The sequence below is a fragment of the Pseudorasbora parva genome, chromosome 19 (assembly GCF_024679245.1).
Source record: "Pseudorasbora parva isolate DD20220531a chromosome 19, ASM2467924v1, whole genome shotgun sequence".
Lineage (NCBI taxonomy): Eukaryota > Metazoa > Chordata > Actinopteri > Cypriniformes > Gobionidae > Pseudorasbora > Pseudorasbora parva.
In genome coordinates this window covers 241,353-257,500 of record NC_090190.1, presented here as the reverse complement: position 1 = coordinate 257,500, position 16,148 = coordinate 241,353, and the positions used below count along the sequence as shown (strand labels likewise).

At 44.7% G+C, this 16,148-nt stretch overlaps 1 protein-coding gene across 2 annotated transcripts in view; it reads left to right on the top strand.

Moving 5' to 3' along the window:
* Window positions 1-16,148, top strand: part of LOC137047878 (tenascin) — a 31,687-nt gene that overhangs the window by 12,482 nt on the left and 3,057 nt on the right. The window contains exons 4-13 of one of the 2 annotated variants that reach the window (XM_067425785.1): window positions 2,976-3,129; window positions 3,692-3,967; window positions 5,693-7,783; window positions 10,670-10,792; window positions 11,390-11,533; window positions 12,767-12,886; window positions 13,289-13,441; window positions 15,177-15,319; window positions 15,428-15,560; window positions 15,930-16,081. In XM_067425785.1, the coding sequence (XP_067281886.1) occupies window positions 2,976-3,129; window positions 3,692-3,967; window positions 5,693-7,783; window positions 10,670-10,792; window positions 11,390-11,533; window positions 12,767-12,886; window positions 13,289-13,441; window positions 15,177-15,319; window positions 15,428-15,560; window positions 15,930-16,081 (3,489 nt within the window). The remainder of the gene's footprint in view (window positions 1-2,975; window positions 3,130-3,691; window positions 3,968-5,692; window positions 7,784-10,669; window positions 10,793-11,389; window positions 11,534-12,766; window positions 12,887-13,288; window positions 13,442-15,176; window positions 15,320-15,427; window positions 15,561-15,929; window positions 16,082-16,148) is intronic. The other variant, XM_067425786.1, reaches the window with a different exon arrangement.

Sequence of the window (16,148 nt, the reverse complement as noted above, 5' to 3'; positions counted from 1 at the left end):
GGCTGGTTGGCCCGTCAGTCAGTTGGTCAGTCAGTTCATTTGTTCAGTCAGTTGGCTGGTCGGTCTGTTACTCAGTCAGTCATTTGGTCAGTCAATTAGTTGGTCAGTCAGTTGGCTGGTCGGTCAGTTAGTTGGTTGGTTAGTCAGTTGGCTGGTCAGTCAGTCAGTTGTTCAGTCAGTTGGCTGGTCAGTCAGTTAGTTGGTTGGTTGGTCGGTCAGTCAGTTGGTCAGTCAGTTGGCTGGTCGGTCAGTCAGTTGGTCAGTCAGTCAGTTGTTCAGTCAGTTTGCTGTTCGGTCAGTTACTCAGTCAGTCATTTGGTCAGTCAGTCAGTTGTTCAGTCAGTTGGCTGGTCGGTCAGTTAGTTGGTTGGTCAGTCAGTCAGTCAGTCAGTTGGCTGGTCGGTCAGTTAGTTGGTCCGTTGGCTGGTCAGTCAGTAAATCAGTTGGTCAGTCAGTCAATTGGCTGGTCGGTCAGTTAATTGGTCCGTTGGCTGGTCAGTCAGTAAATCAGTTGGTCAGTCAGTCAATTGGCTTGTCAGTCAGTTAGTTGGTCCGTTGGCTGGTCAGTCAGTTAATCAGTCAGTAAATCAGTTGGTCAGTCAGTCAATTGGTCAGTTGGTGGGTCAGTTGGTCATTCAGTTAGTTGGTCAGTTGGTGGGTCAGCTGGTCAGTTGGTCAGTCAGTTAGTTGGTGGGTCAGTTGGTTGGTTAGTTGGTAAGTCATTTGATCATTCGGTTAGTCAGTTGGTCATTCATTCAGTCAGTCAGTTGGTCAGTCAGTCAATCAGTTGGTCGGTCAGTCAGTCAGTCAGTTGGTCAGTCAGTTAGTTGGTGGGACAGTTGGTCGGTTATTTGATCATTCGGTTAGTCAGTTGGTCGTTCAGTCAGTCAGTTGGTCAGTCATTTGATCATTCGGTTAGTCAATTGGTCAGTTATTTGATCATTCGGTTAGTCAGTTGGTCATTCAGTCAGTCAGTTGGTCAGTTTGTCAGTCAGTTAGTTGGTGGGTCAGTTGGTCGGTTAGTCAGTTGGTCAGTTATTTGATCATTCGGTTAGTCAGTTGGTCATTCAGTCAGTCAGTCAGTTAGTCAGTTGGTCATTCAGTCAGTCGGTGGGTCAGTTGGTCAGTCATTTGATCATTCGGTTAGTCAGTTGGTCATTCAGTCAGTCAGTTGGTCAGTCGGTTGGTTGGTCAGTCATTTTCAGCTGTTAAGATGATTTTTCCCTAATGATTGATGCACATAAAAACAGCTATGATTATGTTCGCAATATAGCACACCTCCCACACCTTGCTGCTTTCATAAAATTGTTACTTTATATTAAAAATATAAAATACACCCTTTAATTAAAACTGCTAATCCGTTAAATATCAGAGGTGAAGCGGCCAATGACAGGTTTAGACATGAGATGAACAGCCTGTGTGTGTGTTCAGAGATCCTGCAGTGTGTCGTCCGCGGGCGAACGAGTGGCGATTACACTACACTGAGGCAAATACTGCACAATCAGACTCATGTGCATTTTTCATTTCCCTCGCATCATGTACAGTACAGTAGTTTGAGTTCGGCTTGAGTCTCCAGTGTACATTTATCATGAAGCTCTCGAGTTACTCTAATTATCATAGCAGAACTGTGAGAAACGTCCACATCCTTGATCAGCCACCACACCTACAAGAATAAAACTGGTGTTTATTGGCCTTCGCTCACTGGTCGTCATAACATACAGACTCAGAGCACAGGGGACACAGATGGCTGTAATGCTGTCAGGGACAGTTGCTCTAAAAGACACAATGGAAAGTGCAGAGATCTCTACCACACGTGTAGGAGCGATGGAGAGAATGCATAAAGCGGAGGAATAAGACTGAGTGGAGTGAGAGAGTTCATGGAAAGAAAGAAACAAGCCATCAGAGAAAGAGAGACAGATGTGGGATGCTTGTTGCTAGGGAAGAGTAAACACGGTCAAAAACAGAGATGACATCACAGCACAGCTGGACACAGCACGAGCACAACAACAACAGGCGAGCCTTCGCGGATCAATAACCTCACGGGCGCGCGCTTCAGCTCCGCGTGCACGCGCTTCAGCTCCGCGAGCACGCGCTGGCTCTCAGCTGGACGCAATTACCGGCATCCTGAGAGAGAAGACCGGAGAACACCGGCGAACGGAGACCGGAGCTGAAGTCAGCTATTAAAGCGCTGGAGGCAGGCTTTGCCAACATATGAGCTAAATATTACTCTCCTCTTAGTTCTGTAATCTGTAAAATATTGGCTGCCTTTAGCTAATGAACGTAGTGAAATGGAACTCAGGAACTCCGCCATTAAGCATGAATTACTACAGGAAAACTCTTTACTTTCTTAAGCCGTGACTGTCTGTCAATTACAGGAGGATTCATTACTTACGGAGGAAGAAAAAACTGCCATTGTTCATACTGACAAAATCTGTCCTGTTTTCCAGCACAAATCTCTAAACATTCATAAATCAAGACGCATTTACTGGAGAACGACTGAAGATATTAAGATATTAAAGAGCATGAAAATGAAGTGAGTTTGTGCTCAAAACAAGAGCAAATATCTGCCAGTGAGTCAGAAAGACTTTATGATTGTTGTGCAGTGAAGTCATAAAATATGCACTAATTCTCCTGTAAATGCATGAAGTCACTCTATTGCTTCTTTAATTCACAGCAGGATGAATATTAGTGTGTAGATCTCCTCTTTAAATAAGAAACACAACATACTGCAAACATCACACTGCAAAATAATGCTCTTCTTACTCAGTCATTCTGTCTCGTTTCCAGTCCAAATATCTAACAATACTTAAATCAAGATGCATTTACTAGATCAGTGAACAGACATACTAGTAAATGCATCATGATTTAAGAATATTTAGATATTTGGACTGGAAACGAGAAACATACTAAGTAAGAAGAGCATTTTTTGCGGTGCAGTGTTAATATGTTGGTGTTTGTTCTTCTTCTCTCTCCAGAAGGAAGCGGAGCAGAAGATGAGCTCCAGGGTCAGCGGCGGACTGACCTCCTTTACTCAGCTGGGATTGGCCGCCGGTCAGGAGTATACGGTCAGCATCACCGGTCAGAAGGATGGCCTGATGGGAGCCGAGAGCACGGCACACTTCACCACATGTGAGTCTGCGATATCTGGACCAATGGAGCTTTATTACTTTTTTTTACTTCAAACTTACACTATTTTTTTCTTTTCCCTCCCTTTCCTGGTTTCTGCTACTCTGAGTGTACAAATCTTACTATTTAGGGCACTTTTTGTGTTTCTTTGCCTCTTGACAGATCGCTTCCTGTACTCCTCAGTTGTAAGTCGCTTTGGATAAAAGTGTCTGCTAAATGCATAAATGTAAATGATGGGTACACTAAAATTATGATCCAAGTTATTCCAAGTAAATTCATTAATGAGGTCTTATTTAATTTTAATAAACTATAATCCTGATCTGCCAGCATTGTCTCTCTCTGATAAATTAAAATAAGCTGATAACATCACTGTTTACTCCAGAACGACTGTACAGCCAAATCTAATTCTGCTGCAGTATTGTCCTGTTTAACACTGAAGCTGCTCTGACACAATCGGCGCTGGAGAAGAGCGATAGAAATAAAGATGATTGATTGATTGATTGATTGTAATGTAAATGCTCTAGCGTTTTACAAGCGGTTCATGCCTCGACTCATGTTTGGACAGTGATCTCTGGGCCTGAGGACTTGCGTGTTGTGAAGACCAGCACCACATCTGTCATTGTCCAATGGGAGAAGGCGCAGGGGGAGATTGACAGGTACGTCCTCTCCATTGCACCCAATCAGACAGATGGATCCGGCGGACCTCCAGAGATGAGCCTGCCTGCGGAGCGAGACTCGGCCCAGATCGAAGGCCTGCAGCCGGGCCGGCTTTATGACGTCTCACTGGTGGCGGAGAAACATGGCGTCCGCAGCCGACCTGCAACCACACAGGCCACACCGGGTGAGTCTCGCAGGAGCTATTATAGCCTCAACATGAATTTATTATTATTATTTACAGCTCACAGAATGACGTGGAGCACGGCGTGTATTCAAACTTTAGACAGCAAATATCAAAGCTAGATGTCTTTTTTTTTTTCATGAGCAGATATGAAGAGTTGTGGACGGCCAAAACCTCTGCTGTCGTGCACAAACTCTCTTCATTTTGTATGGTTTTTCTCAGAAAACAAAACTTAAAGGGATCCCCACCCAAAAATGAAGATTACCCATTGATTTACTCCCCCTCAACTCACTCATCCTAGACATGTGTGACGTTCTGCTTTCAGACGAACACAATCAGAGTTATATTAAGAAATATTCTGGCTCTTCCAAGCTTTATAATGGCAGTGAATGGCAGTCCCAAATTGGAAGCCCCCAAAAAGTGCATCTATCATCATAAAAGTGCTTCTATCCATTTTAAAATTTGCTTTATTTGTAAATGAGGAATGAGATGAAAACAGCTGCTGAAAGTCTGCCACTCATGAACATACTTTGTCTAATGTATGTCTGCTTTGTGTTAGTATTTCTACCAGATGTTGTCTCTGACATTTTAATAATCAAACGCTGGTATTTACCGTCTAATGAGAGCGCTGATATTCGGTCAGGTTATGAGTCCAGGCCCGTCTGCATGGCAAGCATAAATGATACTGCAAGACTAACAGGTAATGAGAGGACAAGGAAAAGTCATCATAGTATGAAACGTATTTATAGGCACCAGATGAATTCAGACGAGACCCGCTATGATTGTATATGCCGGTCATATTTACTAACCAGTGACCTCACTGTGGAAACGTCCAGGATACTGGGATTGAGTTTTATATGTGGCGAGGCAAAGAGTTTCGTTTAAAAGAGAAGAGCTTCATGTAAATGTGTGTGACTGGATCATTTTCTCTTCTGTTTTAGTGTGAAGAATGTTCACACACACACACACACACACACACACACACACACACACACACACACACACACACACACACACACACACACACACACACACACACACACAATATCCTCTAACCAGCAATGCCACATTTCAATTTCTTCAGGAAGATTTTAACTTTCTTCTTTCTTGCAGAAAATGAAAACCTCCTCCGGGTTTCTGTAGGACTGAAAGTGGACCTGATGCTGCATTTACACTGCAAAAAATGCTTTTCTTAATTAGTATTTTTGTCTTGTTTCTAGTCTAAATATCTAACAATTCTTACTTTAAGAAACATTTACTAGACAAGTAAAAATGATTGTCTTGTTTTGGGGAAAAATAACTCAAAATGAAGAGAGTTTTTGCTTAAAATAAGATCAATAATCTGCCAATGGGGTGAGTATAATAATCTTGTTTTCTGTTTGAATTAAGATTATTTTTCTCACCCCATTGGCAGATTATTTATCTTATTTTAAGTCAAAACTCTCTTCATTTTGAGTTATTTTCCCCAAAACAAGACAATTACTTTTGCTTGTCTAGTAAATACTTCTTGTTTTAAGAGTTTTTAGATGTTTGGACTAGAAACGAGACAGAAATACTGAGTAAGAAGAGTGTGTTTTCAGTGTACTCGGATAGTGGCCACGCCAGAATCGCTTGGATGACTGACTTAACCTGTTGCATTAACACCACCTTTTTATTAACAGGATTTCCATTTGCAGCTGAGCCGAGTTCATTTTGCATCCAAATTTTACACTTCATTCGTGCCTTTAGGGAACCTCTCAGTGCTGGAAACCAGGAGGACGGAGAACGGGAAGATGGATGTCGAGCCTGGAGACGACAAAGAGAAGACACTGAGGCTCACAAACACAACTCTCTTCCTGCGAAAGCAAGGGATGGGAAAAGACGGAAAGGTTGAAAATTCAGAAAGAACAGCAAACATCAGCAGATTCAAACCAGGCAGACCTGGGCAAAAAATACCAATGTCAATGGGAAAGCATGGGATGCTTCCCAGACCCGGCACACAGCCAGATACCATAAGAAGACCTTATAGTCCAGGAATAAGACATTTAAATTCGTCCCTGATTGGAGTGAAACGTGGGATTGCCGTGCCTTCTTCAAACAGGTCGATAGCTTGGTATCCACTGAGGCCGAATGTAGGCTCGGCTCATCCTATTTCCGCTGGTAAACCGTTGCCACTGACAATGAAAGAGACAAGATCTCACGAGGAAATGGGATCAGTCGAGACCCACCGAAATGACCCAAAATCCTCCATTCAGAAACACACCCCGTCGGCCACGCCATTGCCTTTCACAACCGACGAGCCGACAATCACCACAGAAAAGAACATAACGGCCTATATTAACGGGACAAAATGTGTTCGGAAGGTTTTAGTTGGGTACAAGAAGATACATGGAAACATGAGCGATGGGAACGTGCTGTCTAAAAACCTGAACGTTATAGTTGGCCATGTGAATGGAAATGACTTCTTACACAAACTTCTGATAGACAAGTCTACAGTCAACGACATGGGCGAGATCCAAGCTAACGCTGAGACTTCTGAGGCCAGAAGGAGCGTGAAGGAGCAGAAAGAAGAGGTGGAAGTTGGTGAAGATCTGGAGGAAAGCAACGCTGCTCCGTCTTCAACGAGGCGTCCTGAGACAGCACTGTACCTTTCCACCACATCTCCTCACATCTCAGCATCGGCTCAGCCGGAGATTAAACACACTGCAAGATCTTCATCAAGACCAAAACACCCAGCTTTATCTTCTCCAACATTAGTAGGCAGACCGTACTCTTCACGCACTTCTTCATCTTCAGAGGCGCAAAGAGATAAGCGTCCATCTTGGCCAAGTTCCATTGCCTCTGGTTTTGCAAAAGAACCTCTATTAGAGACGAAAGGGTCCAATCCAAGATTTCCAGCCACAAGAGAAATCCAAGATTCAACTCCTGAAGTGAAGTCAAGCACTGAGACTACTCCATTTCCAGTCAAATCCCTCCTAAGGGAAGCACCGTTTCGTCGGGCACCTTTTAGGAGTTCCCTTCCTCGGCGTCCCAATGTCAGTCCGTTTCTGAACCGCACAAGGCCAGTTCTAGAGCCGCCCATCAGACGAGCTTTTCCTTCAAAACCCATTATGAGGAACAACAGGACCAGCAGCCAAGTCGGTGCTGTCCAACCTGTAAAACTTTCCTCATCCCGTGCTAAAGCAAACGGCACTAATATTAGGATTAGAGCGAATGCCGTAATCAACAGGACCAATGGGGCCGCCAACATACATTCCCAAATAAAACACAGTGGTACCACTCAAGTGGGTCCAAATATCAATCGGCTTGGGAAAGGAAACTCTGATAGCTCTTTTTCCACAGACCATCAAATGGAAAGCGATAATGAGACTCAGGAATATGTGTTGGGCGAAGCAGATGGATCCGTTGAGCATGTAGGGGTCACTGCCACATCAACAGGGATTGTGCTGACATGGGCGGCACCAAAAGACAAGTTCAATCACTTCATAATCACTCAAACTGAGCTCGGACCAGAAAACAAAGAAAAGGATGAGATGGAAAAAGATGACGAGGCCGATGAAAGAAACGGCGAGGAAGGAGCTGATGATGGGACGGGACTTACAACAACAGCAGCCAAGAAAAATATCTTGAGCAAAGGAAAGGCTGCAGTCCATGAGCTTGTGTCTAATGAACGGATTGCGAAGATGAAGACGAGTGGAGGAAATATGACTACAGTTCTCCCTGGATCGGTCCGCTCACACCACATGTCCAATCTCAGCCCATGGACCAGGTACTCTGTGTCCATCTTTGGGAAAGGACCTGCCTTTCGCTCCAAAACTCACAGCCTCATCATTCATACAGGTACCCAAACCCAGACGTCCGTTCTGCTGAACCCTCATCTAGAAGTTAGGACATATTTAGGATATCTTCAGTCCTGCTGCTTGCTTTCCATGTGTACAGATACTCTTGACTATCAAGGGCTTTTAATCAAAGCAAAGATTTGATTAAAGTTCATGCAGTGTGTACATGTTAATAAACGTTTGAGGATAACACCTTTTTTCTCAGTGCTAACACTGTGCATTTGGTCTTTTGTGGACAGTGTGTGGGATGCATACTGAGCAGTATTAACTCTTTCCCCGCCGTCGACGGGATTTTCCGGCAATTTTCACTGCTATGCGGTAGGGGCAGATTCTAGAACTGAATCTCCAGATCAAAACACATGCGAAGAAGAAGCCAAAACAAGCAATAGAAGCATTGCTGACGCACATTATCAAACATTACAGCTATAAATCAAAACTGCATGAAATGATGAACCCATAAAGAGGAAACTGTGCAGTGTTGATGTTTGATCAATGTGCCGCACTGCAAAAAATGCTTTTCTTACTTAGTATTTTTGTCTTGTTTTAAGTCAAAATTTCTAAAAAAAATTCTTACGTTAAGAAACATTTATTAGACAAGCAAAAGTAATTGTCTTGTTTTGTGAAAAATAACTCAAAATGAAGAGAGTTTTTGCTTAAAATAAGATAAATAATCTGCCAATGGGGTGAGAGAAATAATCTTAATTCAAACAGAAAACAAGATTATTATTCTCACCCCATTGGCAGATTATTTATCTTATTTTAAGCAAAAACTCTCTTCATTTAGAGTTATTTTCCCCAAAACAAGACAATTACTTTTGCTTGTCTAGTAAATACTTCTTGTTTTAAGAATTTTTAGATGTTTGGACTCGAAACAAGACACAAATACTGAGTAAGAAGAGCGTTTTTTTGCAGTGTGAATCCCATCGGGACTAATTCTGTGAAAATGATCAGAATGGCACCTGTTTAAACCATCGCTGGCATGGAAAGAGTTCAGAAAGGTGTAGTATGTGATTTGTGTCGGTATGTCCATCCACACAGCGTCTCATCAGGCAAATGTGTGTCTTGAATATCAGCAGACAAAAAGAGCTGTTTAATAGTTTCACCTTAACATTGTCTCCATTCATTTGGTAATAACTAACTGTTCATAACTAATATTAACATTGGATTATACAAATGCGCATAAATATGTGTTTATTTTATCTGAGAGCTACCAGTGATTATTCCCATCATCTATGTTGTTTGTACACTGCAAAAAAAAAATCTTACTCAGTATTTCTGTCTTGTTTCTAGTCTAAACATCTAGAAATTCTTAAAACAAGAAGTATTTACTACAAGCAAATGTAATTGTTATGTTTTGCTTAAAATAAGATAAATAATCTGCCAATGGGGTGAGAAAAATAATCTTAATTCAAACAGAAAACAAGATTATTTTTCTCACCCCATTGGCAGATTATTTATCTTATTTTAAGCAAAAACTCTCTTCATTTAGAGTCATTTTCCCCAAAACAAGACCATTCCTTTTACTCAGGGGTAAAATTAAGTAAATGCTTCTTGTTTTAATTATTTTTAGATGTTTGGACTAGAAACGAGACAAAAATACTGAGTAAGAAAAGCATTTTTTGCAGTGTATATTCTGGTTTTAACCAAACCGTGCTATTGATTACCACAAAAAATATTTTCAGCTTGTCCTTCTGTTTGTGAAAAGGAAGACAAATCAAACTGCATCACATTTATAGCAGTAAACAGCCTTTCGCCTGATTTGAGCCGAATGCACTCGAGGATGGTGATTTTACTCTAAATGTGGTTAATTTTGAATCATTTGTTCATCTACTGGAATCGCCAGATATTTAATAAACTCAAGCTTGACATCTTGGGGAATGCTTTCTGTTGTAAGTGCATCACTGTAAATATCTTTACAAACCGAGGGATCAGTCAAAGGTATTTTCTGCCGCTGGTAATGTAATGGTAGGCATATATTCCAGCTCATTTACCGCCGCTCTGATCTTCTCCCATCCAGGGTGAGATTACAGTCAGAGCTTCATGTGTCCTCCATCACTCAGGCTCAGGGTAAGACCGCGGTCCACCCATTAGCGGCCTGCTCATGTTGGCCAACTAAACACAAACTGTGCTTTTCTCCATCCAATGACTTGACGGCTGTCCACAGCGTTTCCTTCACTTCCTCACTCGTTTCTCTTTGCATTGTTCTTCTCCTCTCCAGGTTGAAATGAGCAGCATCATAATCTCATGCTTGTGTTTTCTGTGCAGGATCTCGTGTCCGTCATTAACAGCCCAGTTTCCGTCGGGCTCTGTATAATATATATACTGTATATATGTTTGGACTGCACATATATACACTCATGTTTCACTGAAATAACCCATACACTCTTAGAAGAAAAGGTTATATAAAGAACCCTAAAAGGTTCTATCGGCGCTACGTATTTGGAACCTCTAAAAGTTTCTATATAGAACCCTTTTTAAGAGCCAAACGGGTTCTTTCGTGTCAATATAGAACCTTTTTAGCATAAAAGGTTCTTTGGAGTTGAACTTTATAATGACATGAAAGAACCCGTTTGGCTCTTGAAAAGGGTTCTATATAGAAGCTTTAAGGGGTTCCAAATACGTAGCACTGATAGATCCTTTAGAGAAGGTTCCTTAGCCTTATGTGAGGGTTTCACAGAGACCAGAGAATAAACAAGAACTGCTTAACCATGTTTTGTATTCATCCTTACGTCTTTTTCCTCAAATTCCTCCTCTCTCTAAGGTTTAATTGTTGTTCTCCCTTATCCTTGACTTGTTTTGTCAGGACTCTCTTTTGGGAACTTCTCTTTCTTTCCGTCTCTCTGTCTCTGTCTCGTTCTGACCTGTTCGTAATGTTCTGCTCACTCAGGCCCGGAGCCTCCGTCTGACCTGGTGTTCAGCGATGTGACTGACCGCTCTTTCACTGTGTCCTGGACCAAACCCAAGAGCAAGGTTTCTGGATTCAAGATCACACACACTCATGTGCAAGAAGGTACCGTAGACCTGCTTCCTAAAGAGTTTACCAGCACCTCGAATCCCTTTAGAAACACACGTCACATTCATTCACAGGGTTTGGGTCCCACAGTCTTATTATTGCTTAAACTTGAGGTTAAGTAGCTTGTAAAACTGTAAAACTCATATTGATTTTGATGATCTGAGCTTGGTGAATAACATTCTGCGCAGTGGTGAGCGTAAAACAGGTTACTCTCGTCTTTTCTGCTCGGTTGTGCCGTATATCTGTAGGAATCGCTTTACAAACAAGAACAAATGTGGGCGGGGCTTGAGTGTGTCTGTGGGGAGTTGATTGGATGGCTGTGGTTTGCTATTGGCTGATCTCATGTGAGTGACAGGTGGCCCCGCCCTCGTCATCAGAGAAGAGATTAAGTTATTCTGTCCATAGAAAAATATAAATTTTCGCTTTGATTTTGTGAGGACTTAAGCATCTTCTTTTAATGACCTTTAAAAGAATTGAGAATTGAGGCCCAAATTTGTGCCCTGTTGATGGTGTGTGTGTGTGTGCGTGTGTGTGTGTGTGTGTGTGTGTGTGTGTGTGCGTGTGCGCATGTGCGTGTGCGTGTGTCATTGGCAGGTGAGCCGATCTCTGTTAATGTGGACTCAGACACACTCAGTCTGAATCTCTCTCAGATGTCTCCTGGCTCCACATATGAGGTCGGCGTGATGTCGGTGCTCGGACAAGACGAAAGCGACGCCATTAAAGGCTCCATAACCACCTGTGAGTGTTACACAGTCCAGCAAGAGGAACACACACACACACACACACACTACCACCTGTGAGTGTTACACAGTCCAGCAAGAGGAACACACACACACCATCCGATCCGGACACGGCCTGGATCCGGCCGACTGCAGTAACCCTTGGGATAAACAGAGAGACTAACATTAGCGTAGATGCCGCTCTTCTGATGATGTAACGAGTCCATCAGGTGTTATGGGAAGTGTTCCCGGTTCCGGCTGACCTAGTTAATGCAGCCGAACAATCAGTCAATTGATCTGAATAATGAGAGTTAATAATGTTCTGTGTGTATGCCATAGTAAAGAGATGTGTTTTTAGCCTAGATTTAAACTGGCAGAGTGTGTCTGCTTCCCGAACAATGCTAGGAAGACTGTTCCAGAGTTTAGGAGCTAAATAGGAAAATGATCGCCCGCCTGCAGTTGATTTAGATATTCTAGGTATGATCAGCTGGCCAGAGTTTAGAGACCGCAGTGGACGTGGTGGAGTATAATGCCCCATAAACAGGCCCATTGCCTACTTACATAATAAGCTGTTTTAAATATAAAATATGCAATGCCTTATTGCGCTGACTTGACCAAGCCCGACCCGTACATCATTTCTAAAACTCTGTCCGAACCCGTCCCGTCCCGCCGGTGTCCATCCTCTATACGTACATTAAAAGTGGCCAAATTAAGTTTCGTCAACTTTATTTCGGTTAAACTTCATCTTGCTAGTCCACCAACTACAGGTGGGGTAACTCTGGCTGTATATGTAGGGTTCGGGTTAGTAGAATAACGTATAGTCAGAAGAATGTCTGTGAGGAGCATTGAATATAGTGTGAGTGTATGATTGACCTATCGGAAGCCACGCCCCCCTTAGTTACTGTTGCTAACGCGGACAAACAAACGGAGCTGCTAACTGTCTCACAGTAACAGCTGTCAGAGTGAAAACCTTTTTTTGGACACAATTTAGCCCGTCCGATTGATGGCCGGACTTCACTGAAGCTTTAGGAAGTTTATTGCGTTCTTTTTCACTCTAAATAAAAAAATATCACTGTAAGAGCTGCGCAAATAAAGCACAGTGCGCATTAACGTCGCATTCACAAACTCTCTCTGTTACATTATCATGACCTATAGCAGCAAACTATACAAACACAGCACATATGCAGACTTAATGCCTCCTCGAGGGTGCTAATAACTAAAGTCTAATCTTCAAATAAACTCGTTTCCTCAGTGCCTGACGCTCCCACAGACCTGAGGGTCATCAACGTGACGGACAGTAAAGCGCTGTTGCTATGGAGACCCGCGCTGGCCACCGTAGACCATTACATCATCATGTACAGTCCAGATGGAGGTAAAGGCTTTAACTGCGCTTAAAGGGATAGCTCAGTCCTCATTTACTCGCCCTCATGTTGTTCCAAACCTGGAGGAGTTTCTTTGTTCTGCTGAACATGCAGGATTACATTTGGAAGAATGTTTGTTACCAAGCAGAGAGAGCAACCATTCACTGCCATAGTAGGAAAAATACTATAGTGAATACTACAGCAGAGCAAAGAAACTCCTCCAGGTTTGGAGCAACATGAGGGCGAGTAAATGAGGACAGAATTTTCATTTGTGGGTGAACTTTCCCTTTAACTATGCAGAGGTTGCATATCCCCTCTAAATGATACTGAAATGTGTTTATACTTTGGACTGACACACGTTTTGATATTGCTGAAGAATGACACGCGTGTGTTTTTCTCGATCTCCCCATCAGCCCCTGGGTCTGGAATAACCATCAGAGTGTCTGGCAACGCAGCAGAACAGCAGCTTCAGGCCCTGCGGTCCTCCACAGGCTACAGCGTGAGCATCCAGAGCCGGCTGAGGGATCTGAGCAGCTCCAGGACCACTGCCGGCTTCACCACCACAGGTCAGAACCGCTCCGGAACCGCTGCAGAACCCATCCGGAACCACTGCCACGGTCCTCAGGGAGTACCAGTGGGACGTCAGTCTCTTCAGAGAATCATATTCAGGAGAACACACACCGATCAGGCATAACATGATGAGCAACTTCCTAATATTGTGTTGCTGACCCGTCTCTGATGGACTCCTCTAGACCCCTGAAGGTGTGCTGTGGTATCTGGCACCAAGATGTTAGCTGCAGATCCTTTAAGTCCTGTAAGTTGCGAGGTGGATCGACTTGTTTGTTCGGCTCATCCCACAGAAGCTCGATTGGATTGAGATCTGGGGAATCTGGAGGCCGAGTCGACGCCTCAAACTGGTCGTTGTGCTCCTCAAACCATTCCTGAACCATTTGTGCTTTGTGTCAGGAGCATTATCCTGCTGGAAGAGCCACAGCCACCAGAATACCGTTTCCATCAAAGGCTGAACATGGTCTCAGCAATGCTTAGGTAGGTGGAGCGTGTCAAAGTAACATCCACATGGATGGAGGACCCAAGGTTTCCCAGCAGAACATTGGCCAAAGCATCACACTGCCTCCGCCGGCTCGCCTTCTTCCCATAGTGCATCCTGGGGCCATGTGTTCCCCAGGTAAGCCACACACACACACACACACACACCCGGCCATCCACGTGATGTAGAAGAACACGTGATTCCTCAGACCAGGCCACCTTCTTCCATTGCTCCGTGGTCCAGTTCTGATGCTCACGTGCCACTGTTGGTGCTTTCGGTGGGGTCAGGGGTCAGAGGTCACCCTGACTGGTCCATACGCCTCAAACCGAGCTGCTCTGTGTATTCTGACAGCTTTCTATCAGAACCAGCATTAACTTCTGGAGCAGTTTGAGCTCCAGTAGCTCGTCTGTTTGATCGGACCCCACGGGCCAGCCTTCGCTCCCCACGGTCATCAATGAGCTTTGGCCGCCCATGACCCTGTGGCCGGTTCTCCACTGGTCCTTCCTTGGAGCACTTTTGATAGATACTGACCACTGCAGACCGGGAACAGCCCACAAGAGCTGCAGTTTTGGAGATGCTCTGACCCAGTCGTCTAGCCGTCACAATCTGGCCAAACTCGCTCAAATCCTTACGCTTGCCCATTTCTCCTGCTTCACACACATCAACTCTGAGGACGACATGTTCACTTGCTGCCTAATATATCCCACCCACTAACAGGAGATGGAGAGATCATCAGGGTTACTCACTTTACCTGTCGTAATGTTATGCCTGATCGTTGTATAATGCTGTTTTCCATCTTCCGTCTTTATTGTGTACTGTTGCTATGTGAGCATGAAAAAGCTCCAGATCTTCTCTCTATCAGTGTCAGTGTTCCTGAAATCCTGAAACGCCTCCGTCTTGAGTTTCTTCTGGGAACAACACTTCACAATACTCCTCATTATAATAATTAATATGCAGAATAAAGGGGCGGGGCCTGGTCGTGTGTTGAGACTGCCGGTTATGGTAAGGGACGGGGCCTTTCTCAAACACCAATCACAAACACAATATGAGGAAATAATTAACATTCCACCATGAAACCTGCTCTAGTAGAGCCAGAAACACATGAAGACTCTGAGGAAGAGCAGATTATGGGCTGTTTCGCACCAAGGTCGACACAGAGAAATGACACTGATATATGATTAGTCCAGTGTTTCGGATGAAAGAGTGTGCTTTGCTCTGATATGAATATGAAGCTCTTGCTGGTGTTGTCTCAGGTGCAGGTCAGGCAGTGGATGGTCCTCGGGATCTGAAGGCCAATCAGGTGACTCCTCGCACTGCAGTGTTGTCATGGAAACCACCTGCATCCGCCATTACTGGCTACAGGCTGAGCTACTCCAGGGACGGCCATGAGGCTGAGGTGAGGAAGCTGTGATGACCGCAGCAAGGCATGATGGCCGCTGCTGTGGTCAGTAGAGCGTGATGGCCGCCGCTGTGGTCAGATGAGCTGATTGTTTTGTGTTGACAGGAGCTGAGTGTTTATCCCTCAGCGACGGAGCTGAAGCTGCAGCGGCTGACACCGTCCTCCACATACACAGCTCACCTGCGGGCCGAGAGTGGCGGACTGACCTCACCGGCCATCTCCACTCAGTTCAGCACAGGTACTGACCCCTGCACACACCTGCTGACCCCTACTGACCCCTGCACACACCTGCTGACCCCTTCACACACCTGCTGACCCCTGCACACACCTGCTGACCCCTGCACACACCTGCTGACCCCTACTGACCCTGCACACACCTGCTGACCCCTGTACACACCTGCTGACCCCTGCACACACCTGCTGACCCCTACTGACCCTGCACACACCTGCTGACCCCTTCACACACCTGCTGACCCCTGCACACACCTGCTGACCCCTACTGACCCTGCACACACCTGCTGACCCCTACTGACCCTGCACACACCTGCTGACCCCTGTATCCACCTGCTGACCCCTGCTGACCCCTGTGTCTCTCCGCTCTCCTCAGGGAATCTGCGGTTCCCGTTTCCCGCTGATTGTTCCCAGGAGCAGCAGAACGGAGTGCTGGAGTCAGGAGTGGTGGAGCTGTTTCCTCAGGGCAGGGAGGGGCCTCGGCGGACGGTGTTCTGTGACATGGAGACGGACGGAGGCGGCTGGACGGTGCGAGGCTCACACACACATCTCTACACACACATCTGGCCTCACACACACATCTCTACAGGCACAT